This window comes from Pomacea canaliculata, linkage group LG13 (assembly GCF_003073045.1).
Source record: "Pomacea canaliculata isolate SZHN2017 linkage group LG13, ASM307304v1, whole genome shotgun sequence".
NCBI classification, from domain to species: domain Eukaryota; kingdom Metazoa; phylum Mollusca; class Gastropoda; order Architaenioglossa; family Ampullariidae; genus Pomacea; species Pomacea canaliculata.
The window spans coordinates 17,735,248-17,762,454 of NC_037602.1; the positions used below are offsets into that span (position 1 = coordinate 17,735,248).

The window sequence follows — 27,207 nt, forward strand, 5'->3', positions numbered from 1 at the left end:
GTCAGAGGGCACCTTGGGCTCAGGACTCGGGCCTGTCGGGTAATTTGTTTGCACAGTAAACAAACTGGAGTCGCCGGCAGCTCCTTTTAGCTCCCCACCCCCACCCAATCGAAAATGCTGACAACATTCTGATGGCGGTTCTCAGAAACAACAAGTGCGTTAATTATTGCATGGCCGGATGGATGAACTGGCCGATCGAGTGATCTCTGGATCGTTTGATAGATGGATTCCATCTATTCCGTGTGCGTATTTATGTTTGCATGTGAATCTGTGTATGTGTGCGTGCGTGCATGCCCTTTTGTGAGTCGCTCAGAAAGTAGGGGTAAATTAATCTTTTCCTAAAGAGCATATGTGGAGTTTCTTTTTCGAACGAAACAATCTAGATAGAATGGAATTCGATAAAAGTAAATTAGGGAACACAGCGACCCTATGCCTTTAAGTACAATCTCTCCTTGGAGGAAAGCCGAGAATGCCCCGGCCTCGGCTATTCCAACTATGCAGGTAGGAGACGGGGGTGGGAAGGGAGTGGATTAAAGGCACAGCTGGCTATGCAAGCACCTGTACGTTGGCTTGCACCTGCAAATCCACTTTTAGAAAGGAACATACAATCGTTTAAAAAGGGCAGACCACTCGGCGAGTGCCGTGGCATTCCGCTGACGAATTCTGCCGTTCTGGGTTCATACCTGACAATAAAATCTTGACTTTTTTCCTGCGTCTTTGTCTAGATTGCGAACCAGGTGGCGTACGCTTGCTTTCAAATCAAACGTTCAAACTTGTCCTGTCAAACGTAAGCTGAGAAGAGGGACGTAGTACAAGGAAAAAGGAATAAAAGAAAGCTGTGCGAAAATAGGACTAGCGGTCCTTCTGTCACCGTAGTTTATGTCACCGTGTACTTCTGAACAAAGCAGACAGACATATACACTGAGAATGATAATATTATATAATATGCAAAGAAAGTGGGTTTTTCTCCCTTCACATCCCTTTTTTTATCCTTTAACACTGGTACCTGAGCTACCAGACGTAGGGGAGATAATGTGCCTACGTAAGAAGGTCCCCCAGTGGACAGCCGGTCCACTCTCCACGTTCATCATCCAGCTTTTCTTTTGCTTGCCATGTCGTCGATCGTCTTCAACCTTTCAACGGAGGACCGGCAACAGGAGGTTTAGGGAGGAAGAGAGTGGGAGAAGGGAAAGAATGGAGGTAAAGAGGAGAAGAGACTCATAAATACAGTCCTTCCTGCCTTTCCTTTCGGTTTTTAAAAAGCTTTATTTTCTCATTTACTCCTTTCTTCTTATTATTTCTTATTCGCCTTCTCATTCCTTACAAATTTACACAGACACAGACAAAAATATAAACAGATAAAGTAGACATGTCTCAATGTCTTTCTCTACATACCGCACACTCATTCATGTACTATAAGGGGAGGGAGAGGGAACTCTATCGCCCTTCCTCATTTCTGAGAGCAACATTCTGCATCACATTCGTGCTAGATGGCCCCCTCAGATGAGCCGAAACTTACGAAAAGTATATTTCTCGTTTTGACAAGCTTAAAAGCCCCCATTGTTCGCGCAGAATAAAGACCAGCATAACGGAAGTGCTGTAAAGGGCGACAAGCGGGACTCATAGATGTTTACTCGGCTGAAAGGATCTGGCTTGTGGCGGCTCCTAACGTTTTACATGACGTAATCTCAGAGGCCGCTGTTGTCGGCTTTCATCGGGTAGTTTCGGGAACTCTATGATGATTGTTTCCCACTTTGCTCCTCCGCGGAGCCAGGCATGGCGCCGACACTTGCACAAACGTTGGCGCCTCCCGTGCTCCTGTGTAAACTGCGCTGCGCAATCGTCTGAGTGCTTCTTTGTCGCTCGTCTGTCGCTTCGTCTGCATACCTGTGGATGATTTTTTGTAGACAAATGTTACATACATTTTTCTTGACAGCTTTCATTTGCCACACGCCATCAGAAATGTGTGCAGTATCATTTATTTAACTGTATTTCTTTCGTTTGCATCAGCTACGCAGACGAGAACATTATTTATTATTTTTGTTTTCAACGCATTACATTATCAGGACAGTCCAAAACACTTATTATGTATTTCGTGTTAGAAGTGGACTAAACTGGAAGTATGCAAAAGCTAGGGAATTCGTCAAACAGAATGGGACAGACGGTTGGGAGGGTGGGCTAATAATTAAGAAAAAGTGGGGTTGAGAGATGAGAGGAGGGCGTGAAGGGGAGGAGGATTATACGAGGAGCGGCAAGAGCGGGGAGCCTAGCTTCTAAACTAATAAGCAAACATCCGTTAGCGGCGGTCCTATGATGTGTCTCAATGGCCGCACTGTCTGTAAAGAGCGAGCTCGGAGTTATGAACAGCAGCCGTGTGGATAAAAAGAACTACAAATCAGCTTAAATGCGATAGACATACGTGTTTATCCTGCTAACAACCTCCGAGCGGGAGGGCTACCTCCGCACCTCAGGCGTGACACAAAAACGGTCAGGTCAAATTCCAATGAAGTTTTTTTCTTTCCTCTCTCTTTTTTTTTTTTTTTTTTTTCGTCGCCTTGCAAAAACCTGTTTGACGCAATATTTAGACAAGCGTGCGCCTTCTTGTTGTTGTTGCAGCTGCAGACGGCGCGGACGCAGACGGTGTGTGACGTTTGCGAGCAACGACCGGCTGCGTGCCGGCGGATCGCCGGGCTGTACACAGTGACCGTGCTGACCCAGGGCACCTACAACCCTGTGGTGGAGATACCCGCGCAGGCCTGCAGCCTCAACATCACGGAGTTGGCCCCCAGCCACAACTACCTGGGTAACTATCACTCATGCCCTTGAGAGTGGACACACGCAACGTGTGCGAATCGTCCCGTGCTTCATTTTTCACTTCTGAGTACAGGCACTGCTTTAACAATAAATGCAAGGATGTTTTCTGTCGTGATTATAGCAGATACTGACGCCTTAAAGGTATGACATTTAACGACACAAACGTTTGCAGACCCGAACGTCAGAAATATGACATAAACGGAAACGAACGTCAGAATTATGGCATGACGCAAACGTCAGAAATACGTCACATGTAGACAGAACTTATGTGTACGTAGACACGAATGTCGCATATATGACGTGCAGACACGAACGTCAAAATTATTGCGTATACAGACATGAACGTCAGTGAATTATGTTACGCTGCCCACGAGGACAACAGTGTACAATGTAAGCATGCAAGTGGGAGGTTGGGAGAGTGTGTGCGTACGTATGTATGTGTGTGCGTACGTATGTATGTGTGTGCGTACGTGCATGCGCGCGCGCGCTCGGGTGAGACTTCGTTAACCCTCTTTTGTTCAGTAAGCTGCCTGCTGAGTGATTGGAGTGAGGCTTTTTTAAACAGCAGCTAAGATGGAGAACAGTCTTCGTGATTGAATAATTGTATCCTCGTCATGCCAGTCTGTGTTCTTATCTTTTCCTGCCGACAGAAGCGAGTCGTGCAAAACGTTTGACGACTGTCTTCGTCTGTGCTCCGTGTGCAAGTGCTGCCCAAATGAAAATTTCTAGGCACGAAGCTGTCTTGCCAGGGTGGCCAGCACTCGTTGGCCGATATTAGGCCTGTTTTTGTACTGTCGACCAAAATAACTCTGCTCTTCCAGATCCTGTTAGCAATTTCGAAATACATCTATAGACGGACTTCCAGCTTAAAAGGTCTCTGTAATGTAACCGTCGTGTGAAAGATGTGCATTACCTACGATCAAACTCGTGCACTCACAAAATTCGAGCCCTGAGTATTTTTAGCTAAGTGGTTGTGGGAGGGGGGAGGTTTGAAGTGGATGATCACGTGAGAGGATCCGGAAGAAACATTTTCGAGTTGATCTGAAGAACGAGAGCATTTTTTTTTTACGCCGGAAGTTCTCTTCTGGCAACTTTTTATTTTGTTTTGTTAGAGCTTTTATCCCCTTTGGAAGACACTTTTTTTTGCAAGCCTTCGAGCTGGAAGGTGTTGTCAAAACAACTCAACATGCAGGCGCACACATCTTTGTGAGGAATCTGCTGCTGGTCTAGAGTCTGTTGTGCGCTCCACGTGGTAGTTCCGACAGGTGCTGCTGGCAACACACCAACAGTAAAGATTTTGTCGTACTACGTCTCTGGCAAGAAATAACAATATTGCGTCGTTGCTGTAGTTGTTGTCGATGCTGCTTCTGCTTCAGAGGCTGCTGCTAGAAATTAGCCGAAATTACTCCTGGTCACTGGGATCGAACACAAACATACAATTACTTGCAACGCTTATTTAAAGGAGTAGTGAAGCTGCAAAGATTTTGTCTGATGTTTGGGTAAAGCTTTGCGGAAGATACTATTCACCAATCTGGGGGAATACCTCACTCACCTTCTATTCCCTAGATATTTGCCTACAAGCATCCCCAAGTATTATACGATTATACATGGGGACATTTACTTTGTGAAGGCCTCAGCCAATGGGAGAGCTGTGACCACATGTTAACTAGGTGTATCTGTGTACAAACTTGACGTCACAATGTTGACTTTTCTGTGCATGGTGATGTGCACCCCACTAGTACTTTTGCAGTTTATTAGACTGCATGGAATGGACTAGCGATAAATGCGATATCCGAGACAGATAGCAAGAAATAGAAACTTTGCTCTAAAATACACAGCCCTTTAAATCTTTGTTTCCAACCATCTTCTTGTTTTATAATGTTATTATGAAGAGTATCCATCAGCTCGCTTAGATAAACAGAGAACGCGAATAAAGGCATGTCATTTCTTGTTCTGTTGTTTTACTGGGCACGTAGGCTGTCTTTGTATAATTCACGTGCCAAGTAATTGTCTTACTCGATTCCTCTTTTTGCATCCTGGCCGACTGGCCTTTCAAGATGTCGGAACCCCTCCTTCCTACAGGTATGGCGTCCTGCCAGCTTCTGCCGCTTTCAGTGTCTTCTTTCTTAATTATCTCAACGAGTCGTCCAGTTGATAAACTTATGTCTTTTGTTTACAAAATAAACCTTGACACTTGTTCGCCTTCAGATATAAAATACTGCCGTCATCTAGCGCAGGTGGAACAGAGAAGTAGCAGGTTTGTGCACATTTCCGCTTTACTGGAAGACCTGGAATATTTGCGGAATAATGCATTCATAGCGCAAAAGCGCGCACAAGAGAGAGAGAGAGGGAGAATGCACACATGCACATACGTGTCTATAACCACGGGCTTTGATGGGCCGATGGCCTTTAGACGACAGCACAGTATAATGATGATGGTTGTTGGTGTTCATGACTCTATTTAAATAAATATTTGAGTTCTCTCTTCTCTTTCCCACTCTACCTGTCCTATCTGTTTTTCTTCTTCGTTCCATCTCGTTAGAAAAGCTAAAAGGTGTACTTTAAGATATCAACCTTATTAATCAACATGCAGGCCTAGGAACAACTAAAGGCATTGTGCTTTATTATGAGGACTCGCCCGCGCAATTAGCGAATTTCTGTCTTATCCGGTCGCGCCTACGCCCACCAAAGAGCATAATAATAATGAAATAAAAACAAAAATAAAATAAACCCGGTGTTTAGTTGGTTAAAACTCTCCGAGTCTTGCCTAATGTGTCGCGACAGTCAAGTTTTTGTGTCAAAGATGGATGACGACACTTGCAAGAGGGAGTACGTCTCGACCGCGCATTGGCTTTAGACGCACAGCCACATGTAGATGCCACAAGCCGAAAACTGTGCTACTGTCATGCTAACTGTAAATCTTTTCCTCCGTCTTCTCATTTTCTCCTTCTGTCATCTCCTTATCTGCTCTTGCTTCGTCTTGTTTTCTTCTTGGCAAGAACGTACTTGCTTCCACCACAAAAATATATCTGTCTTAGAGATCCATCTGAAGTATATCTGTGCGAGAGATCCATCTGTATGAGAAATCTGTCTCAAGGTGTTTTCGCACATCATGTGTCCTATCGCACCCAGCCTCTCTCCCCAACAACTCCCTCCACGATGCCACCAAAGGTTCGCTGATGGCTGAACGTGAACAGCTCTCAGGCAGCCAGGAATTCATAGTAAATGCAGTTGCTTGTTCCTCAAAGCCTTAAACGGTGTTTATAAAGACGAAAGCCAAAGGAATGGAAATTATAACTCCCTATTTATCTTTAAACTCTGACGTCTGGCATTTTGAGCGTTACTGTGCGAACAGACGGATTTTCAAAGGTGCGAAACTCCAGCAACTCCGTTCTACTTTCCGCAACTTGTCCGCGCTTGGCGTCCCCTGAACACCGGGGTTGCCTGCACTCGCTACCTGGCCCATTAGCGTCGGTGGTTTTCTCAGATTTCGAATACTTCTCATCCCCAACCGTACCTGAACTATTTATCTGGATATAGGCGCAATAACATTTTTGCCAAGTTATTCAGACGAGGCAGTTGGGTTTTTTTCTTTCTGGGGTCGGGGTTTTGTTTGTTTTTGTTCTTTTTACGACATCAGCCGTCAAGATTACTGGCAACAAAGACTTTAAAGGAAGATACAATAAGTCGCCTTTAAACTTTTGATGTTTTTCAGGTGTTCCTACAATCTCAGAGCTGACTCATCTGTACGACAGATAGTAGGTGCATGCAAAATCTCACTTTTTCGCGCGAGAGCGATGATGTCCCGTGCACGGGTCTTATTCGCGCCGGATGCTCGCTAGGACCTGGGACCAACAATAGTCAACCACGGCATCGACTTTCACCCACAGGGCGCTACCGTACGAGCGTTACCGGGCTTAATAGCTGGTCGCTGTTGTTTACACTTTACAATGCAAGTGCGTATACAGTTGCATCGTACTTCAAAGACGCGGAGATAAGAAATTACTTAAGAAAAAACAGTCAACAGCCAAAGAAATAAATAAGTAAAAAAAAAATTGTAAACACACATTTATTTGAAATGTTCTAAAAAGGGTAAAATATTTTTTCCTTCGGTCTCAGGATTTTCTTTAATACATATAATTTAAAGCATACAATTGTGAGTGGTCCAGGGGTGTTCCAAATTTCAAGAGAGCCCCTCACACTTCTATATTTTAACTAACTAAATGATATGAATTAAAGAAAATCCCGAGACCTAAGGAAAAAAACTGGTTTACAATTTGTAGTACATTTCAAATAAAAGTGAGTTTACAAATTTTTTAACATATTTTATGTTAAAAATGTAAGTCTTTTTGAGTTTGGTTTTTTGTTTGTTCGGGGTTTTTTGTTGTTGTGTTTTGCTGTCCTTTATCGCGGCGTTCTCCCAATCGCAAAAACTTCCCGGCTTCGGTCTCCAATGATAATATATTCTTCTTGTATGTGTCTTTTTCTTTCATTTGTGGTTTCATCCATCTGTGTTCTCTCTCTCTCTCGACAGAGGGTCAAGTGTCGCAACGTGACGGTTGCTAATCTAGAATGCGGCTACCTGACTGACTGAGGCGCCGCATTCTGTTGCTACAGGCTTTTTACATTCCGTTGCTTATTATATATTTTTTTACGTAGTGACAGACACTGGAACTTTAAAAGCAAACATACACACATACGGTTCTGCATGCCATGTTTTACATTGTGACTTGATTGCCTTCTTATAGGCCGTAATAGGGGAGATTACCTATAGTTTATTAGTCCGAGAGCAGCAGTTACCTGTTTCCCCTAATTCCCCCAATTCACCATTTAACTTAAATTTCTAAAATAAATTATTTATTACTTTTGGACTGTTGAAAATTAATATTGCATTGTCACCAAAAATGAGTAACTGGTGAAAATTTCAGATGAAAAGTGGGTAAAAAATTGATGACAAAATTCCACTGAATGCATACTTAGTACGTTAATTAAAAGTGTGTAATAAAGAATAAAAACTCTCAGTCACCACCGTGAAAGGTTCACTGCCTACAGTTGGCAGTCAAAGAAACAACTCGGATTTTCTTAATTTCATATGAACCTCTTAATTTTTTAACTGATTCTAGGAGCACACCACTGCCAGTTATACAAGTCCTTTGCAGTGTCAAGAGCTTCTCTGACATTTGGGAGCAGATTATTATTAGGATGACGTCTGTCATTACTTTTAATGCGTCCACTTGTGTGTGTTGGAGGGGGTAGATGATATGGGGTACTGTCACTGTAACATTGTGACTCAGAATGGATATGACCCAACAAAAGGCCCATCTGTAGAATAATTATGTACACAATTAGAAGACATCTTACTCTGTAACTCACTTGACCTCTATTGTACTCCAACACTGACCGTGTCATTTAATTACCATGGCCAGTCTATATGGCAACAGAGTGAGTGGGGGGAAAGGGTAACAGATCAGGGCACTTCATTTGCTGCGATTGAAATGTGAGGAGTGTTTCTTGGCAACTCTTTGAACGCTATCTTTTGTTAAGAGGGTGACTGATGCCTGGGGCTCGGGAGATGAGGTAGCGGGTCTGGTTCCTGTGCCATGGATGTTAGTGACTCAAGGGGAAGAAAAAAAAGGTTAGGCGTGCTTGCCGTCTTCCAGCTCAAGTGTACGAAAGACTTGGATTGCCTGCAGTGGAGGCGGAGTGGTGGTGCGGGGGGATGAGGGGAGGGCGCCGTTAGTGGACTCCTTCTTGGAGCAGACGGTCATCGGTTCGATTCTCCATAAGGCCTGTAACTCCCAAACTCCCTCTTCCGGCCTACTCAGTATCCAACTTATCAGGGAAGGTAATTAAACAACGACAGAAGAAAACGTCGCACCACTTTGTGCGCTATGGAAATCTTTATTTACTGGTCGTCAAAAGCAGCAGACAGGCGACGACAGGTATCAGTGGCACAAAGACCATTCAAGAGAGATGACTACTGCTCCCGCTTTTTTGGCAGTTCCCTCCCCTCTTCCCTACCTCCTCCCCAACCACATCACCTCCACCACCCGCCAGTTTCGCGGAGTGTTAGGAGAGGGATCTGCCTGCACTATTCCATCAAGCAGCGTAAGATGTGGGTGAGGGTTACCGCCTGCGAAGAAAGCCAGTGACAGGTTTGAAAGCAACGGTGACAGATTTATCGCGTTCCAGCGATTAAAACAAGAGAATGTAAATGCGAGGATAGATGCTCCTGTCTGCGGCGCCTTGAGGCCCTTGACTCGGGTTCCGTTTCATGGGAAAACTGGATCCAAGCCTTGCAGTGGCACATGAGGTCAGTAATGTGGGGCAAGTGATTCAGATTAGAGTTGATTAACTCTTATTAGCCTATATTAGCGACGTGTGTGGTGGGAAGGCGCGTGTGTCCAATGTGTTTGGATACGGGTGTGTATAACTTATACTTACTAAACATCAAGCAGATATACATATATAAACCTCTATGTCAGTACAAATATGCGTGTGTATGTAGTTATACAAACATTACCTGTGCAACTGTTCGTCTATACAAACATATATCAGTGAATAAGTACAATTGCATCAATTGAAGCTCACGTGCATGAACGTTGATGAGCAAAAGGTATAGGAAAATGTCGGTAAAGTACCCCAAGTCTCTATTCTGTATCGTACTCTACCCTATAAGGCAGGTGTAACACATATCCCAGTCGGTTTCAAGACCATAGTCTTAGAGGCAGGCTTGTCCTAAGGACAGCGATGATAACGGCCGTTCGACCTTTTGTGGGGTGGGTGGAGGTGCAGTTTTCTCTATCTCGATCATCGTCGTCATGATCATTAACATCGACGGCCTGGAGTAATGCACGTGTGTCACGCACATGCATACGTTTGTGCGTGTGGTCTGCTGAGGTCCCAACTCTCGTACTCTCTCTTCTTTCTCTTTACGTTCGGTCGTTCGTTTTGTTTCTTTTCTTTTTTTTTTTTCCTGTTCTTGCGGAAGCAGCAGACGTCGACTTTGTTTTGCGACTGGAATAGACCCATCTCTTGCCGCCGCCGCCAGACAAACTGCAGAAGACAGTTATCTCCTCCTGCGGCTGCCAATCTGCCTGGGCTGCTATGCTTTAATTCCAGGAGGTTGCGAGACAGGTTAATTGTGATAATAACCTGGCTGTCTCTCCAGCAGCCCCGGGACTCGTGATAACGTGCTGTAGTGACCTAACGACGCGCGGGGGAGGAGGAGTGCTGCCAGCGCACGACTTGGGGCTGGGGTTTTTTTCTCTCTCTCTCTTTCATTTCCTGTGTCTCACGCTAGCGCACCCATTTCTGTACGGTATTCCTCCCAGAGCTTTTTCGTTCTTCCTTTTTATTTCGTTTTCAAAATGTCAACCGAATGTTGCGTAAATCAGATTTACAGAAAATGGGCACGTGACTTATCATCTGCGTTAGATCACTTGTTGATTAAGATATGCAGAAGACGTGACATAATATTTGCTGAATATTCACACACAAATTGTATCCATGTGAATCATCCCTTTAACTTGTGCCACTGCCATAATTATTGTTGTCAGTATTGTTTTCAAATAAATACTCATTGTGTGCGTGTGGACACCTTTACAGCTCAAAACCTCTCACTAACTCTGTCGCTTTTTACTGTCACTAATGTTAATGCCTTTAATATTGCTGTCACCGATTAGTGACACGTCGTATGTCGTGTCAGTGGAATCTTCCTACGATGCTGCAAGAAGCAAAGGCAAGCCCCAGCAGAGAAAAGAAATCCTCGTGTAAACTAAAGCACGTGAAAAAACTGTACATAACGCCTGGATCGTGTATACCAGTTCTATGATAGGTCTGTGTTACAAAGGAAGGAAGGAAGAATATTTTATCCCGTTTGATTGTTTCCCCAAACACCTTTGCTAATTGCAAATGATTTTCCGCTCCGGCTCCAATGCCCGATACTGCAGTCGGTATCTCGCTAGCCGTGGCTGGGATCCCCCAGCCCTACTCCCAGCCTCTTTATCCCCTTTATTAATGAGCGGCCCTTCTGTCTTTCCGGCATGAGGCTTGTGTCGAGGTTACGAGGAAGAATGGCTAAAAGCTCCGTAAAGAAAAGTGACATAAGACAGCAGGTTCTGTGCAAACGATGTGACGGCAAAGACTATCGTTTCACTTATTTCCAAAGATACAAGCCTGAAAAAAGTTAACTCCTCTCTCCTACTCCCTTCCCTTCCATCCTCTCTCTCTCTCATGCGTACATGTCGTACACACTTCAAAACATCTCTCATGCAAACATTCCTTTAGTGACATTACGGACCGGGTCCTCAAGGGTCTAGCCAACAACAATACAAGCATTTGACAGAAGTATATTTCGTAATATGAAGGTCATGATGTGAGTCTGTCCTTTGCTGAATGAATGTTTTCACAGTTTTATTCATCTTTTGATTTGCAGCGGTGCGGACGGAGACTGGAGAAAACATCGTTAACGGGTACTGGTCTGTGGGCTCTACGGGTAGTTTTCGGGGTGCTGGCACCCAGTTCGAGTACAACCGAGGAGCCGCTAGCTGCCCTGGGGAGTGCATCCTCGCAAAAGGACCAATCAATCAAGCAGTCGTAGTGCAGGTTGGAGTTACCGGTTTTTGCAAATATTATGGTGATGCATAAAGAAGTATTCTTTTAAAACACTGTCCTGCATGTTCCTTGTTGGTATATTATCTACTGATCCGTGTTGAATTGAAATTTGTTTGAAAAAAAATGTATGATTGGTTGGTTATTTTAAATGCTGGTTGGGTGGTTTTTTTTCTTTTTTGCTAATTAAATAACTTTTGAAGACTCTTTCCTTAAATAGTTTCTGTCTCTCTTTCCAATCAGCTTTTATATTACTCGAAAAATCCAGGCATTGCCTACGAGTTCGTGCTCCCGGGTGATGTTCTGTTCAAGCCGTTCGACGAAACTGCTCCAAGCGTAGAGTCTAGAACCAGAACATCACATCACTACCACGGGCGACGACAACCGACGAACGCATCGAGAGCAGAGCCTTACGACCCAGCCTATGCCCGCAGGCAGGAGGAGACAGCTCCAGTTCAAGAGCCTCGACGGCAGCAACTCCTGTTCAAGAACCTAGACGGCAGGCAAGTCCAGGGCAAGAACCTCGCCGGCAGCAAGCGCCTGTTCGTCAAGGCCGTCCAGAGGTGAAAGGAGGAGATACTGGTGTGGGCACAAAAGATTCTACTGACTACAGGGGGGTCAGCTATGGATCACACACGCTGGGGGGTCGAGGTCAGAGCTACACTTTTCAGCACCAGGACAGCAGAAGCGCAGGTTCTGCATCTGAGGACCCTGACGCTGGTCGGACGCAGCCGAGAGAAACCCTCCGAAGACGCCCGGTCGTCCGTGGACAGCCAACCCCCGTGCGACCTCTGCCCCCGCAAAGCTACCTGTCCTCTGAGGGTCTCGAAAGTCAAGGCAGCGCCAGGCGAGGCGGCCTGGCTGACAGAACCTATTCTCAGTCCCTGGAGTCTGACAACCGCTTGCAGCCGTATGATAACGTGAATGTGGAGCAGATAGGCAGACCTACTCTTACCATTGGAGGCGGTGGAGGAGGCCGTGAGTACATGTGGACCATCTCTGGCTTCACCCAGTGCTCCTTGACCTGCGGGGGAGGTAAGCTGTGCCTGGCTTAAAAAATTCTGAGACAAAAGTCACAGAGATACAGAAAGCCAAAAGGCTGACACCTATAACCTCAAAGTTCATCTTCTACGTTTGTTTGTGACCTTTATGGGTGAAGTTTTGCGTGAATTTCAAACTTCGCTGAAACAAATTAACATCGCTCGACCTACTAGAGAAATAAGTTTTCAAGATGGGCATTTCTCTAAGCATACAAGTTCTCAAGCAAATATAGATCGATTTATAAGTGCCGAAAATGTACGTGTTGTTAAAAGTATGGGCTCAAAGCACATTAATTATTGCAAAAGAAAATAATTCATCAATAAATGCTCAGTAATGAAATATTAATATATCATTTTTAAACTTAAGTAATATTTATATATCTTTTGTTAATTGCATGCCTCAGCTGCACAAAACGTTAAAATTGTCTAAACTCTAAAATTGTTGTGTAGTGTCAAATTTAGAAATGTCTTGTAATAAAAACAAACGCACGCTTACCTTGCATACGCACTATATATGCGTATATTACATACACAACACAACGCCTGACGATCGAGCCCCGATGAGGATGAAGAGACTTGAATAGGTGAATCTAATCGAAGAGGCACAAGTTCAGAGGAATGTCACTGTGAGAGTTATAAAGCAGATGGCGGACGATGACCGTTGTTTTTCACCACTCAACTTTTTTTTTTTTTTACATGACGTCTTTTTCTGCTTCAAGTGACGTGGAACAAATGATGCACACAAGACGTCAGACACGAGACACCATTCATACACGAGACAGTACGAGACCTACCACAACTCATTTCATGTCTGTAGGAAATTGCTTCTATAAGCTGGTTAGAAGTGTTGCACGATCGTGTAAAAAGTAATGTTAGAACAATTTTTTCTTCTCTATTTAAAACAGCTTGGATCTGTTCTTAACTCACTGAAAGCTGTTTTGAAAGTGATAACTACGGTTATCAGAATTAATATATCTTCAGAGAAGAAATAAAGGTGTTGACAGGCAAACAAGAGCAATATGATGAAATAACGCAATGGTGAATTTGATTTTCAGTGGTTTTTATTTAAACAAACCAATATATATATAATGCCAGAATTATTAAAGAGATTAAAATGACTACTGACGAAAGCACAGATCAAGTCTGCCAGTTAAATAAATTGTTGTTAGAAATGCCCTGAAAGATCATCGGTTAACGTGTATTAAATATTTAATTTTCAAAGCAAATTTTAGCATATAATGTGCTATCATTAGGTTACCATGGTATTTTTGCAAAAGAATTTCAACTGTCTATAGGTGATTGGTCTGTCAAGTCATGTGGTTATGTTTACACTCTACAGTCTACACATTCATGTCCCATGGTCACATCATGGAACCCAATCTTAGAATTTGTTATAGACCATTCCTCTAATAATCATTTGATTGAAACTTCTAGAGTATCTTTCATGCATCTTAATCATTCAAAGCCGGACATTCACACTGTGTGCAGGTTTCCAGGAGACAAGGGTGGTGTGTGTGTTGACCAGCGCGGGTACGCAGGTGGTGGTGACAGAGGAGAACTGTGCCAATGTTGTTAAGCCACGTGTTCAACGAGTCTCATGCCACAATGAACCTTGTGCCCCTGGGTAAGGTGCTTCCTGTGCTGTTGAGTAAGGTTTTTCCTGTACTTCCTGGGTAAGCTAATTCCAATGTATATAGGCAAGTTGCTTCGTGTCTCCCTATATAAGTACTTTCAGTGCCCTTCACATATTTTCCTGGGTAGTATATGTACATCCAGTGTCCCTTAATAATGTTCTTTGCAAATCCCTGGGCAAGTTACTTCCATGGCTCCTCGGTCATATATATGGTTTTTGTGCCACTGGGCAAGACAATAAGACGAGGAAGAAAATGGTGTTGAAAGACATGAACACACCTTTCTTAATGAAGATATGTGATGCATGTGCGCGTCAGAGGACTTCATAAGTTGATTGACCCTATGCTGGGATATTGCAGGGATGTCTATTGGGCTCTCTTAAGCATTATTAAAAATGTTTCTGGCATGATTTCTTATCAAGAATTATATTAGAGAGCCTCCCTTGCCAGATGGTGTTATGTTTGCTGTTATGACAGGTGGGTGACAGATGAGTGGTCAGAGTGCAGTGTCACCTGTGGGTCCGGCACACAAACACGGCGCATCGAGTGTCGCCACCGCCTGTCCGAAAATTCGGAACTTAGCGTCTCTGCATCCCAGTGTGACCAGGCACAGAAACCTGCCATAGCCCAGCAATGCGAGACCAACCCTTGTGCCCAGTGGCAGACAGGCGACTGGGGAGTGGTAAGCAAGATGCAGAGAATATTTTTTGTTTTCATTTTTCTTGTTTTTTTTTAATATGTTATTTTGCGGTGTGGATAAGCGAAGGGCAGTGACTAAATACTAAAGATGCATGGCCAGTCTGTGATTGATTTTATAAATAAGAGATAGCCTTTGCATTCTACACAAGGCTATTTAAAAAGTGACAGTTCCAATTTGGTGGATAGATCTGCAGGGCATAATCACTTTTATATTAATCTTAATAATTTGATTTTTTTCTGCTGACCAGTCTACGTTTGTATTCATTCACCCCACCCCGTAACTAGACTATGTCTAAATCAAGCTTCTCGTTGTTTTTCTTTTAGCAAGCTATCATTTACAGTATCTTGCCAACTGCATGGAATCAGGCCCTTTTGTACACTATATAATACTTAATTTTTTAGCACTCAGTTTTGTATCTTATGCCTGCATTTTTTTTAATTGCTCTGACATTAGGCTTTTGTGAATGGTGATCAATTGTGTATTTAGTCTGCTACAAGTGTTTTAGTTATTCTGTTTGTCCTTTTACTTTTGAGTATATAGCCAATTTTTTAATAACTTTAATGTTTTAGCCTTAAGTGATTATTTTTTTATTGTCAGTTGAGAGTAAACAATTTTACTGAAATCATTTACTTATACAATTTTTTTTTTGTTGCTGTTGTTAATGATGATGTTTTTAATTTGTCCCAATACTCCAGTGTTCTACTGAGTGTGGAGGTGGCGAGAGGGTGCGGCAGGTGGAGTGTGTGGACCAGCAGGGAGTGCAGATACCTGACAGCTATTGTTCTTTGGACAAACCACAGGAGAAGGAAGATTGCAATACACAGCCGTGTAACACTCAATGGTGGTTCACTGATTGGTCGAATGTGGTAAGCGCTCATAATACCCTTTGCATGTTCTTTCATTAATATCAATATTATAGATAATAGCATCACTTTATACCATAATATGGAACATTTTTATTAATCTATAGATTATAGAAGGTCACAAAAACAATAACAATGGACCAGGAAATGTCAACATTTCTTCAATGAACAGAAGGGGGTGATGTACTTAATTTGTCCCAATGCATCCAGATTAGGATAATAGTGTCTTTGTTTATCGAGTTTTATAAGGCTATTAGGCTTTTATGAGATGCTGCTTACTCTCTTGGTAAGCCATGAAAATTGGAAATGCTCTGCTGTAGTGTTCTGCAGACTGCGGGCCAGGTCTGACTTCACGCAGCGTGGTGTGCCGAGACCGCATGGGACGACAAGTGTCTGAATTGTCATGCGAGGATTCCAAGCGACCTCAAGATAGACAGGCATGTGAGAGCAGTGCCCAATGTGGTGGACAGTGGTTCACGGGGCCATGGAGTGAGGTCAGTTCACAGCCACACTGTCGAGCTTGCAAACATTTATATGGTCTGCGTATAATTGTATGTAGTTGTTTGTTTTCCAAAATGGATCTAAAACCGTTGTATTGGAATTACATATGTGCAGCTTCTGTTCTGGATCTACTTCTAGGTCTCATGCAGATTCATACCTATGTAACAATTGTATGCTTAAAGAAAATTATGTTTTGGACACAATCATTGCTGTTCTATGATTGTTTTTAACTGTCAACTTATTTTAATTCTTGCATTCACTAAAGTCTGTGTAACTTTTCTGGATCCTGCATCAAATGCAGTTTGAAACTATTATCTTACTTGTTCTATTTCTGATAATATGCACTATGCTAATTGTGTATAAACTTCTCCATACTCCTCAGAGGGTGAATGAATAAAAAAAAAAAAAAAAAAAATGTCAAATGTCCCTCCATTTCTTACTGTCGTCATAAATTATTTTTTTGTTGTTGTATCTGCATTGACAGTGCTCTGAGAACTGTGGAGAAGGGGTTCGAACTCGGCAAGTGGTATGCATGCAGCGAGAAGCAGGTCGAGGGAGCCAGAGTGTGACACGGGAAGAGCATTGTCAAGGGCTGGAAAAGCCACAGTCAGAGGAAGAGTGTCTAAATATCGCTTGCGGGGCTCAGTACTACATGACAGACTGGAGTGAGGTTTGTCTTGTTGAAAAATACATTTCTGGTCTTGGGCTTGATTCTACAGACATAGTGTATCTCTTTTCCTGTCCTTTTCATTCATATGAGTGTCTGCAGCTTTCATAGGAAAGCTATAAGGGCATTCATCTTCAACAGCACTGGACAGCTATGGTGTGAGTACCGTTTTGTCTGTCACACATCAGACTTCCTCAATAGGACATATTCTACATGATGTCAATTTATCCTGTCCCCAGCACCAACAGATGTGGGTGGAGCTGGGCCCTAGAGAGCCAAAGAGCTCAAAAGAAAACATAAAAGGCCTAGTTTGGGAACTTAAATGATTATGAAATGAGATCAAGTGGGCATGCAGTCCAGCCCAGCTTCTAAAAAAAATGAACAGGACATGAATAGTGTTATATTTGTCTTCAACTAGATTCAACCTCCTTGATCAGCTGTATGTTGCATGAATAAAATGCACCTACTAAAAATGTTGACTGGCTCTTATCACAGAAAGTCAGCGCTGGTTCTGTGACCATATAGTATGATTCCTATTGTATCTTTCTGACTGCAATTTATCATTTTAGATTATCCTGGACTCTTGTCTAATTGTCTTTTCACTTGCTATTTTGATGTTACTGTCAAGCACTTCTTAGTTTTGAGATTCTAGCACTAATTCACCTATAAGTTATTTTTGTTTCCAATAAAAAATGGGTTTAGTTCATTGAAAAACAATTATTCTGTTATGTGCAAGTAACCCCATCCATTTATGAGATTAATGCCTTTACGCATAGAGAGAGCTCAAATACATATCACGGAAATGTTGATATGCTTACATTGTAAAGGCTACAGCTAAAGAACTGGGAATGCACATCCATGTTTTCAGATTATGTCAAAAATTTAATCATGTTCTATGCACATGTGACAGTGTTAAGTCTTGAAGGTTTTTGCCACCTTAAGGGAAAGCTTTATTTATTCTCTGGGATTTAAACAAACACTATCTTGTAATGAAATCAACCCAATCATTTGAGAAAGAAAATTTACTTGAATGGGTGTTTAGGCAGCCGAGACATCACAGCTGACTAATTTAATACAAGTTTTCAGGACAAGTCAAAAACACAGAGCTTTCTTATTTTTTCCAGTGCTCTGTGTCATGTGGAAGTGGTGTCCGTACTCGTCAAGTACAATGTCTGGATGCAAACCAACAACGGTCTAATGCCTGTGACCCCAACGATGCACCACCTGACAGAGAGCGGTGTGAGTCCATCTCTTGTCGGGAAGTCGAGGAGGTGCATAAGCTTCAACAGACAAGTCGATCTGGTAAGCCATCTCTGCTTAGCTTAAAGCTCCTTCTAATTCACAAATAAAAAATAATGTGATTTAAAAAATTTTTCATTTTGCATATGATTGTCACAAAGATATTAAAATAGAAAATGCAGTATTTCATTTCTCGAACGAATGTTGTTGCTTTAAGGTCATGATAGTGATGACAGGAGAAAATTGCCATTAATTTGGTCTTCTTTTCAGATGACAGGTGTAAAAATACGTTCTGGAACTGTAGGCTTGTCGTGCAAGCTCGTCTGTGTTCCTACGCCTACTACAATCAAGTCTGTTGTGCTGCCTGCCGTCGAAGCCACACACATTAACATCCTGGAATTGACTTTATAAATTTCACCTTCTCCATTTCACAATGTGTTCTTTCTTGGCAACCAGAAAGGATTTGGTGTAGAAGACATTAGTGAAGCTATTGATATATGTATGAATATTCTTAAATGCGTTGGGGTTGAAACTGCCTGAATCTGATATAGATTTTCTGTAATTCACGATATGCCCAGCATTAGTTAAATATGGACATGATTTCATAATGGTAACATTGCTACGGAGCATTCACGAGAAATATGTCCTGGTTTTTAAGTACATACACACACAAGATCACTGTACTTCCAGGCCTCGTCTTTTTTTCAGATTAGAAATGTGAGTAGATACAATCCCGTTTTATTTTATAACGTACTTTGAAGGTTGCTTCCTATCACGAATATATGTGCGTGAGTGTGTGTTCATGTATATCCTTGCAGACATATTTTCATGGGGATTTCATGCATGGTGCTAGCTGCACATTTTTTTTTTCCTTGTTCAAGAAGTTCCTCTTTACACAAAGATGAGTGTACCATTGAATATATGCAGTCATAATGAAGAAATTTTCATAATGAGCAAGGGTGTGTGCCAAATGGTTCCCTTCATGTCTGCCTGACATGTTCTAAGCTTTAATCTCATTCACATTTTCCATGCATATTCTGGTGCTATTGTTTTTATTATAATGTTGTTTTCTGGCCACTGAACAAGATTAACCATGTCTTAACATATTTTGTATTATTGTAAAAAAAAAAACATTAAACTTTGGTTGTGCTGTTACATTCACTTTAGCTTCTTTCTTATTTCCAAGAAACTAGTCACTGATAAAGGATTATCCAAGAAGCAGTATTACCATTGCAGATCCCATATTCACTTCAAGGGTACAAATACTGTCTACAGAATAAATCACAATTTTCTTACCTTGGACCTGCATTAACACTGGGTTAGGAAAGCCTGAATCCCAGGTTTTTACAGAGGAATCAGTATTCCATAAATCCTTAATTTTTTTTTTCCTTTAACCAATGTCTACAAAATTACATTAGAAAATGATATATCTTGTTTTTTAAAGAAGTGAAAAAATAACCAAAATGCAATACAGTGAGCAAGGGAACCCCAGAAATCAGAATATTTTCCACTTCATTCCCCTCATTGCAGAAACAAGCATTTAGAAAATGATCACATATGCTGTCCACAGTCTTTCATTCCTATCTATAAACACATAATTATGCCACTACTCTGTTTCACTCCCAATGATGTAACTTGCATACTTGTTGGCTTCTAACAGACATGTAACAAAATTGTCCAAAATGTGTTCTTTCACTAGCAGAAATTATTCTTTTCTGGCATGAAGACTTCGCAAGTCAACAGTTTCAGCACGAGAGAAACTTGATGCATGGAATACGATAATTTGCTTCACTATGTGTGGATTGAATGAATCTAGAGTCATGTTTTGCTCATGGAAAGTAAGCTCAGCTATCTTTTCTCTGTATTTATAACACACTTCAACAGAATATATCCTGTGATGAGGGTTGTCAAAAAAGGAAATACTGAATGTTTAAATGTTTGTTTAATGAACATCTATTTACACCACCATCCACAAAATTTCTTTATTAAGTGATATGGAAGGTTTAGCAATCATGTGATGTAGACTTTATTAAGTGTATGTAAATATTGCATTCTTTAAAGAGATATGTTTTGTTCAAGAGAGAAAGATTTTAGTTTGTGTACATAGCCATTTATTTCACATTATATCTTTGATGGGATTATTTTGTGACCATGCACTAAATCTGGATCCATTTGATTGCATAGGATATTGCTTAAAAAAACGCTTCATATACCATGAGTAAAATGCATTTTTATTATGTAATGAAACTTTTTACATTATAAATACTGAAGTTGTGTGTAAATGTCAATCCTGAATGCATCTACACGTCCACAAATGCTTCCATGCACGTACGCCTTTGTTCATTTAATGTCAAATCTTCCTCTAGTTTTAACACAATACATATACCAGCAGAAAATGCTGGCTCCCTTGTAGCTCTATGAAGCATATATCACCAAAAAAATGAACTGGTTATTAAGGACAGAGGAAAAGTTTGACACCTGGAAATAGTAAAGGAATGGAGTAAGATGTTTTGATAATCTTGTTTTGCAATTTTGTTTCAAATTTCCAAAGGTACAAATGTACATCACCATAATTTGATCCACATTTGGAGGCACGTCATAATATTTTCTGACCAAGTGTGGAGATTCGCACTGATCTTGCATACTCACTACTAACAAAAGATGAAATAAAATTGAAAATAATTTCATGTAATGCTATTTTTTCTGTCTCCCCACCTAACTTCCAAACCTTTGAATTCTTTTGTCTCTGGATATTGTAAATCAATTCTGATTCTGTTTTGGTCACTGCATCTTGCACATCTTATGCCATCTTGCACAATTTATCCGACAACTCTGCACACTGTGGTCATTTCTGTTGTGGGGGTGGGGAAGCCTTAAGACATTTTCTCTCCTTTAACAGTTCTCTCCTTTAACTGTTGATAAATACAACTCTTTGAAATCTTGATCATCTTTACCATGTAGCATAAGTAGCTTATAAGAAGCTATGTGTACCTCTTAACTTCAAAGGCATATATCTATGCCTAAGAAATATGCCACTTAAACTGTTTGCTTTGTTTTCTGAATGTCTTCAAAATCAATAAGATGCAGGTGGAAACAATACAATCCAACAAAACCATCTGGTTACAGCAACAAGTGTTGAAACCTGATGGCACACATGCCAGTCAACATGTATAATATAGTTCCTGACTTCAGGGGGTTGTGAAAGGCAAGGCAGTAAGAGAGAGGAAACGGACACCACCCTCACTAAAAACTGGCCTCAGAAAAATGGGATGTCCAATGCCTCACTTTCCAGGACAATTTTTTATGCGTAGAATAAAAAATTTGACTTCAAAGTTTCTTCTGAATATCCTAAAAGTTTTGTTAGATCAGTAGCCATTTGTTTCCATAAAATGGTTAATTTTTATGGCGTTTCTAGAACACGGCTGCTGGCAGTTATTGGGTGAATGATAACACTTCACAGGCACTAGCTGTTTCATTCATATTTATTTTTTTAAGATCACCTTTTTATGTTACTCAGCAGATATCAAGGGAGAAATTATTTTAAATGCCAATGCATGAACATCAATAGTAAACATCGATAATGGTGAAATGCTCAGTCATCTTCAAACTTCGTCCGCTTGCCCTGAAAATTGGCACTCTGCTGTTCTTTGCGTTTCCTACTTGCCTCCCATGATGGATGGATTTTTTCAGCACAGTCAAGCTTTTCTTTTTCTAGGAAAAAAAAAAATCATCAGTCATTTACAGAAATTTTAGGAAGCTAGGTTATCATTGCTTTAATGCAGAGTTAAGCAATCAGCATTTTAGATATCAACTTAATTTTTGCACGCATGCAAAATGCTCCGCGATTTACTGAACCACTCTGAAAAATAAATACAGCCAAAGTCTAAAGAGTTGTGGTTCAAAACTAATAAGAACTTGTAAAGTAAAATCTTCAAAACTCTCTTGTCTCTTTCAAATCTTCAAGTTATATTTTATAGCACAAGTATCTTGACAAGTTGGATATTAGCGCAAAACTTGTCTGCTGGCTTCACTAAACCAATAAAGGTAATAATGCAATTACTCAATAATAAGATGATTAATCAAGATAAACAATTGTATACTCTAAGTATTCTTTACTAATGATATTAATGCACTTTCATATGAAAAATTATGTCAGGAATAAAGAGAAGATAAGCATGCATGTCTGCACAGATTCCACTAATGAAAAAAAAAATCCATTTACTATTGATGGAATGCCCGGCTGTCTTGCTATTGTCAATGCTGGTGGATTGTTTTCTAAAATCACCCTCCTTTTTATGTTCAGAGCTGCAAAATAAAACATGAGATTTTTTTTGTCACAAATCATCTAAACACTAACAAACTGTAGCCATTAACTTACGAGAACAGGAACAAAATACCAAAGCCTTCATCTTTGGACCTGAATGTAAATGAACATGCAAAATATTTTTCAGGATAAGTGAATCAAGGATGTGTAGAAGCTACAAACTGCTACTCATCATAGCAAACAAGCTGTTAGAGGAGTCTGTATGTCTGTGTGCATGTCTGCTATATATTTTTATATAAATGAAATAGAAAACATATTTACAGCAAAAAGTAGGGGTGTGGTTGGTGATCAGGGGTTCATAACTAGTTTTCGTTCTATCTTAATCATTATTATTGCAGTGAAGTACTCAGAAAAAATATGAAAGTATTAAAAAAAGAGAATATAACTGTTTTCTTCCTTTCTCACCTGTACTTTTCTTTTGAAACATACTCTCTTTTTTGAGAAGCAAATTCTCTGTTGTGTCTCAATGAGCTGCCTCTCTGGCCTCTAGACCTCAAGCTTCCACCACCTCTTCCTCGGGAATATCCTCTAAAAGCATCCGGATGACCAGGTTGCCCCTCTCTGTAGAAATTACGGTTTGTGCCACCAAATCTTTCATTTTTAGTTTGGAAACCAAACTGCTTTCGTTGTGGCACTCCTCTGACCAACCCACGACCTCTTCTTTCCCATGGTCTTCTGTTCTGATTTGTGTTGGCACTTCCCAATGAAATGAAAACTGAGTTATTAACAAGTTTTTTTGATTCTGGCTGGTCCTCCTCATTTTCTGGTGTGTCAAATGGGTCACTGCAAGAGGCTCTTTCACCATCTGAAGTATCCTTATCACCACACAGAAAAAAAGGATCATCGGCCAGTTTAGATCTACTTGGTGGCTGCCTCAGTAAAATATCTGCGGTATCATCGCTCTGAATTTCTTTGCTCAAAATTATTTCACCAGAACCTTCAGATTTAAGATTTAGAACTTTCACTACCATTTCATTCTTTCTTCCAACAGACGTTTTTAATGATTCTTTTTTTTCCAACCCATCAGAATGTTTCAATTTGGTTGGTTTTGTCACACTGTTTTCCATCAGATTACTCTTGTCATTGTCAGCATACTCTGTGTCACTCTCATCGCTTTCAGGATTAACATCATTATCAGAGATATCTGTGGAATGCTCAGCATTCTCACTGTTATCGGTTGGTTCACCATCAGACAACTCATTGTCACTTGTTTTATCCTCCTTCCTGTCCCTCAATTCATTATCCGACAGCTCACTCTCACTAGTTTCCTTTTCCCTGCTGTTCCTCAGTTTACTGTCTGACAAATCACTGTCACTTGTTTCATCCTCATTCACACTGACATTTGCAATCATCCCTTTGCCATCTCCGTCTACAAGACCATTCTGCACACAATCTAATGCTACGTTATGGTCTCCAGATTCACTTTCGTTGCCTTCAACATCCCCGCAATAGGTTTTGCCCCTGGATTTTTCCGTTATCAAAACTTTCTTTGCACTTGCAACACCTGTTTTTACACTGGTATTTGCAGGATCAATGTTACAGCTGTCAGTGTTTTTCCCTTTTGCTAATTCATTAGTGTTTACATTTTGCACGCTCACTGGGGGCGTTATCATGTCAGCTGTAACTGATACCTCTCCTGCCATCTTTGTCCCTCTTTTCATTTTGGGCACAGTCATCAATTTTTCAATCTCTACACTGTGCCCCAGCTTGCTGCTCAGGTACGACCTGGTCATAGATTTTGCTGCATTAATGTTGGTGTTAGCAGTGTGACGAGAGGCTGCTTTTTGTTTCTTGGACCTGAAACGTCTCCCAGTCTGCTTCACAAGGAGGTAAGATGTGAGGGCCAACCAGTCGGAATGCTTGCTTCGAAAGGCGTTCACTTTCTCTGCCAAATTTTTGTGTTCAGCAAGGCGAGCTAGGCTTCGTAGCTCTGCACTAGTTGTCTGGAAGCACAAATGGACATTCAATACTATTTTATTTGAAAAAACACTATCAACTGTCCACTTATCAGCATGGTATCAGCTGATGGTAAGAACATTTGTAGCTAGTGAAAGTGCTTCAAACTAGTTATTTATAATGTACTTCCAAATTTTTAAACTTGTCTACTTTATAGAACAGAAAAAATTAAAATCTTGCAAATAAGCTAGCCACAACATAAATACACTTACTCCAACATGGGAGAAGATGAAGACATTACAGAGTGTTAATATTATTTTTAAATTCTGTGATTTTATTTTTTTACATCAGATTCCCGAATGCTATTTTGCTATAGCCCTCAAGTTATTTTTTCATCATATTCACTCAGCCGTGTGTGAAAAAAGAAATTTACTTCATGCTGACTCCACAGCTATAGCTAGATCACAGCCAAGCAATCAATCCTTTCAACATATGTCACATGCAGAAAAACAATTTTGTGTGAAGAGTGCTGATCACATAGATCATATTTTAAAACATTAACTTTGCAAATAGAAATAAGAAACAAATTGATAAAAATGTAATTTTTATAACAACTACAAATCTGAAACACAAGTGTGACAAAGAATAAGTATGTAATATTTTGTTATATAATAGTTTAAGGAGAGTTTATGGAGAGCTCATCAACTCATCTACCTGTTTGCACACTTCTTCAAATGTAGAAGTACTTGCCAGTGCATATTTTGAAACTCGATCTGCTTTCAGTGCCTGAATAGAAGGTTAAACATTGTTATAATATGAAGTAGAAAACTAAGAAATGTCACACGTGAGAATAATCAAAGATAGCAAGCATCTATTCACACAGTCTTATGACAATGTAAGGATAAATGATCAAAAAGAGTAAAAGAAATTTCTTGGCCTTTTATATGATGGATCAACACAAACCAACATTGGAGTGTTTAATTTATGGTTGACTTGAAATTTTCACTCCTCCTGAATGCAGACATATAAATTCAACTAAAAAACTCCAAACAAACAAAATAAAAGGAATAAACTGTAAAGTGACCTGTTTTAATTGTCTAAGAAGGTACAATATATATAACTCAACACTTTTAAAAAAATTCAATTAAATACCTTTATGGCATATATTTCTTCCAGTAATCGTTCTGCTTTTCTCAGATTTTTTCCTTTTTGTTCATCTGATCCCCTAGAATAAAATAAAATCAACAACAAATATTATCAGGAGACAAAAGAGCAGCATTGTATTAAAAGAGTGTCTAAGTGAGTGGTTCTTAACCGGGGTTCGATTGAACCCTAAGAGTTCGGTGAGTCGGTCTCAGGGGTTCGGCGGAGCCTCCGCCATGGAGGTCAAGACACACCCGACTTGATTATGTAAATTCGTGATGACACTAAAGAAGGGTTCGGTGAATGTGCATATGAAACTGGTGGATTCAGTACCTCAAACAAGGTTAAGAACCACTGGTCTAAGTGTTTGTTATTTGACAACTCTAATATGTTGTACAGGCATCTTTTACCATGACAGGTAAATTAAATGCCTTTTAAAAAAATTGGATTAGTGAACAGATGTTGGGCATTCCTTCTTTTATTTTAAGAGAAAATGAAAAATAGACTGTTTTAACTACATAATTCTAAGTCTTAATTTAAAAACAGATTGCTTATTAGATTCTGGTCAATGGATAGCTGCTGCTGTGCCATATAATTTTTAAAAAATTTCAGCATTGTACTTTTTAAAGGTACTGCAATAATAAAACAAGGGGCCAAATCCTAATGGTACTAATGCTAAAAAATCCTGAATCTGAAGATTTAAGCTTTAAAGATCTTTTTCGCTAAGCAGAAAATGAAAAAGCAAGAGAAAAGGAAAGTTTGGTTTAAAATTAAATGAGCAATACTGGAGTGCTGAATCACTTCTTTTCAGATATGTTTTAATTATTAAAATGGTGCATGTTACTAGTATAAAAAAGCCTTTTTGTCTTATCACTTAGGAGTACAATCTGCATTTTTAAATCATGCCTACCCATTCATGATCGACCAATCAAGAAACTTACAGTCAGAATCATATTGGACTCAGTTTCATTTCATGGATGAACTTAACAAGTCACGTGTATTATGCATCCAAAACATGTTGACCGAAATACTATTTATACAAGATTTAACACTGAAACGTTAACAAATCAGAACAAATGTATGCCCAACCACACCTACATCCATATAAACACACTCTCTCACACACGAATTCACAAATCCTAAATGCTTCCAGTGTCACAGCGTTAATTCCCACTTACTTTTTGTTTTTTAAATTGCGGATGCATTTTGTCAGCTTGTGAATCACCTGTACTTTCGCTGATTTAGCTGCACTCCTCATGTTCACTACCTGAAAGACACATATATGATACAGTATCTGCTCACCTACTGGTACAGCCTGGCACTGACTAGTTCACTATAGAATACTGACCCTTGATGATCTAAATTTTCCGCATAAGGATCGCTGAGCTCTTACTACATCTCGTTTCTCTTTATAGAATAACACTTACCGTGTTGTTTAAGCCCATAAGGTCTGCAGATGCAATACTTGCTGTATCCAAACTCCTCAGCATTGTGCTTTCTTCCATCTTGGCTTTCCACGTGCAAAATAAGGTTGTCGTAAAAATGCTTTATTACTTTATATTTTGGTATTTGTCTTACATTTACTTCTTTAAGCATACAGTCAAACGTTCACTCTTAAAACGCAGTCTCCAAATCTTTCATGTGAGCAAACGCTTAACTTGCAGCATAGCGCAAGCTTCTGTTTCCCCTCTCCAACCCCAAACCCCCCCCAACCTCCGTAATACTTCGTCTGCTGCTGAGGCAACAAAATGTCCTCTGATGTCTTATGCTTTCGGT

The 27,207-nt window shown here is 40.5% G+C and overlaps 2 protein-coding genes across 2 annotated transcripts in view; one reads left to right on the forward strand and one right to left on the reverse strand.

Moving 5' to 3' along the window:
• LOC112553990 (thrombospondin type-1 domain-containing protein 4-like) overlaps positions 1–20,755 on the forward strand; it is a 33,028-nt gene extending 12,273 nt beyond the window's left edge. Inside the window, 11 exon segments of the mRNA XM_025221536.1 lie at positions 2,617–2,803; positions 11,252–11,421; positions 11,671–11,987; positions 11,990–12,462; positions 13,956–14,091; positions 14,576–14,780; positions 15,494–15,664; positions 15,982–16,155; positions 16,647–16,832; positions 17,954–18,131; positions 18,339–20,755. Coding sequence (XP_025077321.1) covers positions 2,617–2,803; positions 11,252–11,421; positions 11,671–11,987; positions 11,990–12,462; positions 13,956–14,091; positions 14,576–14,780; positions 15,494–15,664; positions 15,982–16,155; positions 16,647–16,832; positions 17,954–18,131; positions 18,339–18,457 — 2,316 coding nt within the window. The 3' untranslated portion in view covers positions 18,458–20,755.
• On the reverse strand, positions 20,286–27,132 carry LOC112553989 (serum response factor-binding protein 1-like). The gene is made up of 7 exons (XM_025221535.1): positions 26,859–27,132; positions 26,610–26,698; positions 25,441–25,513; positions 25,003–25,074; positions 22,798–24,335; positions 22,291–22,373; positions 20,286–21,779 (listed from the first exon to the last, which is right to left on the reverse strand). Exons 1-7 carry the CDS (start codon positions 26,934–26,936, stop codon positions 21,661–21,663), a joined length of 2,052 nt encoding a protein of 683 aa, XP_025077320.1. The 5' UTR covers positions 26,937–27,132; the 3' UTR covers positions 20,286–21,660.
• Positions 27,133–27,207: the final 75 nt, after the last annotated feature.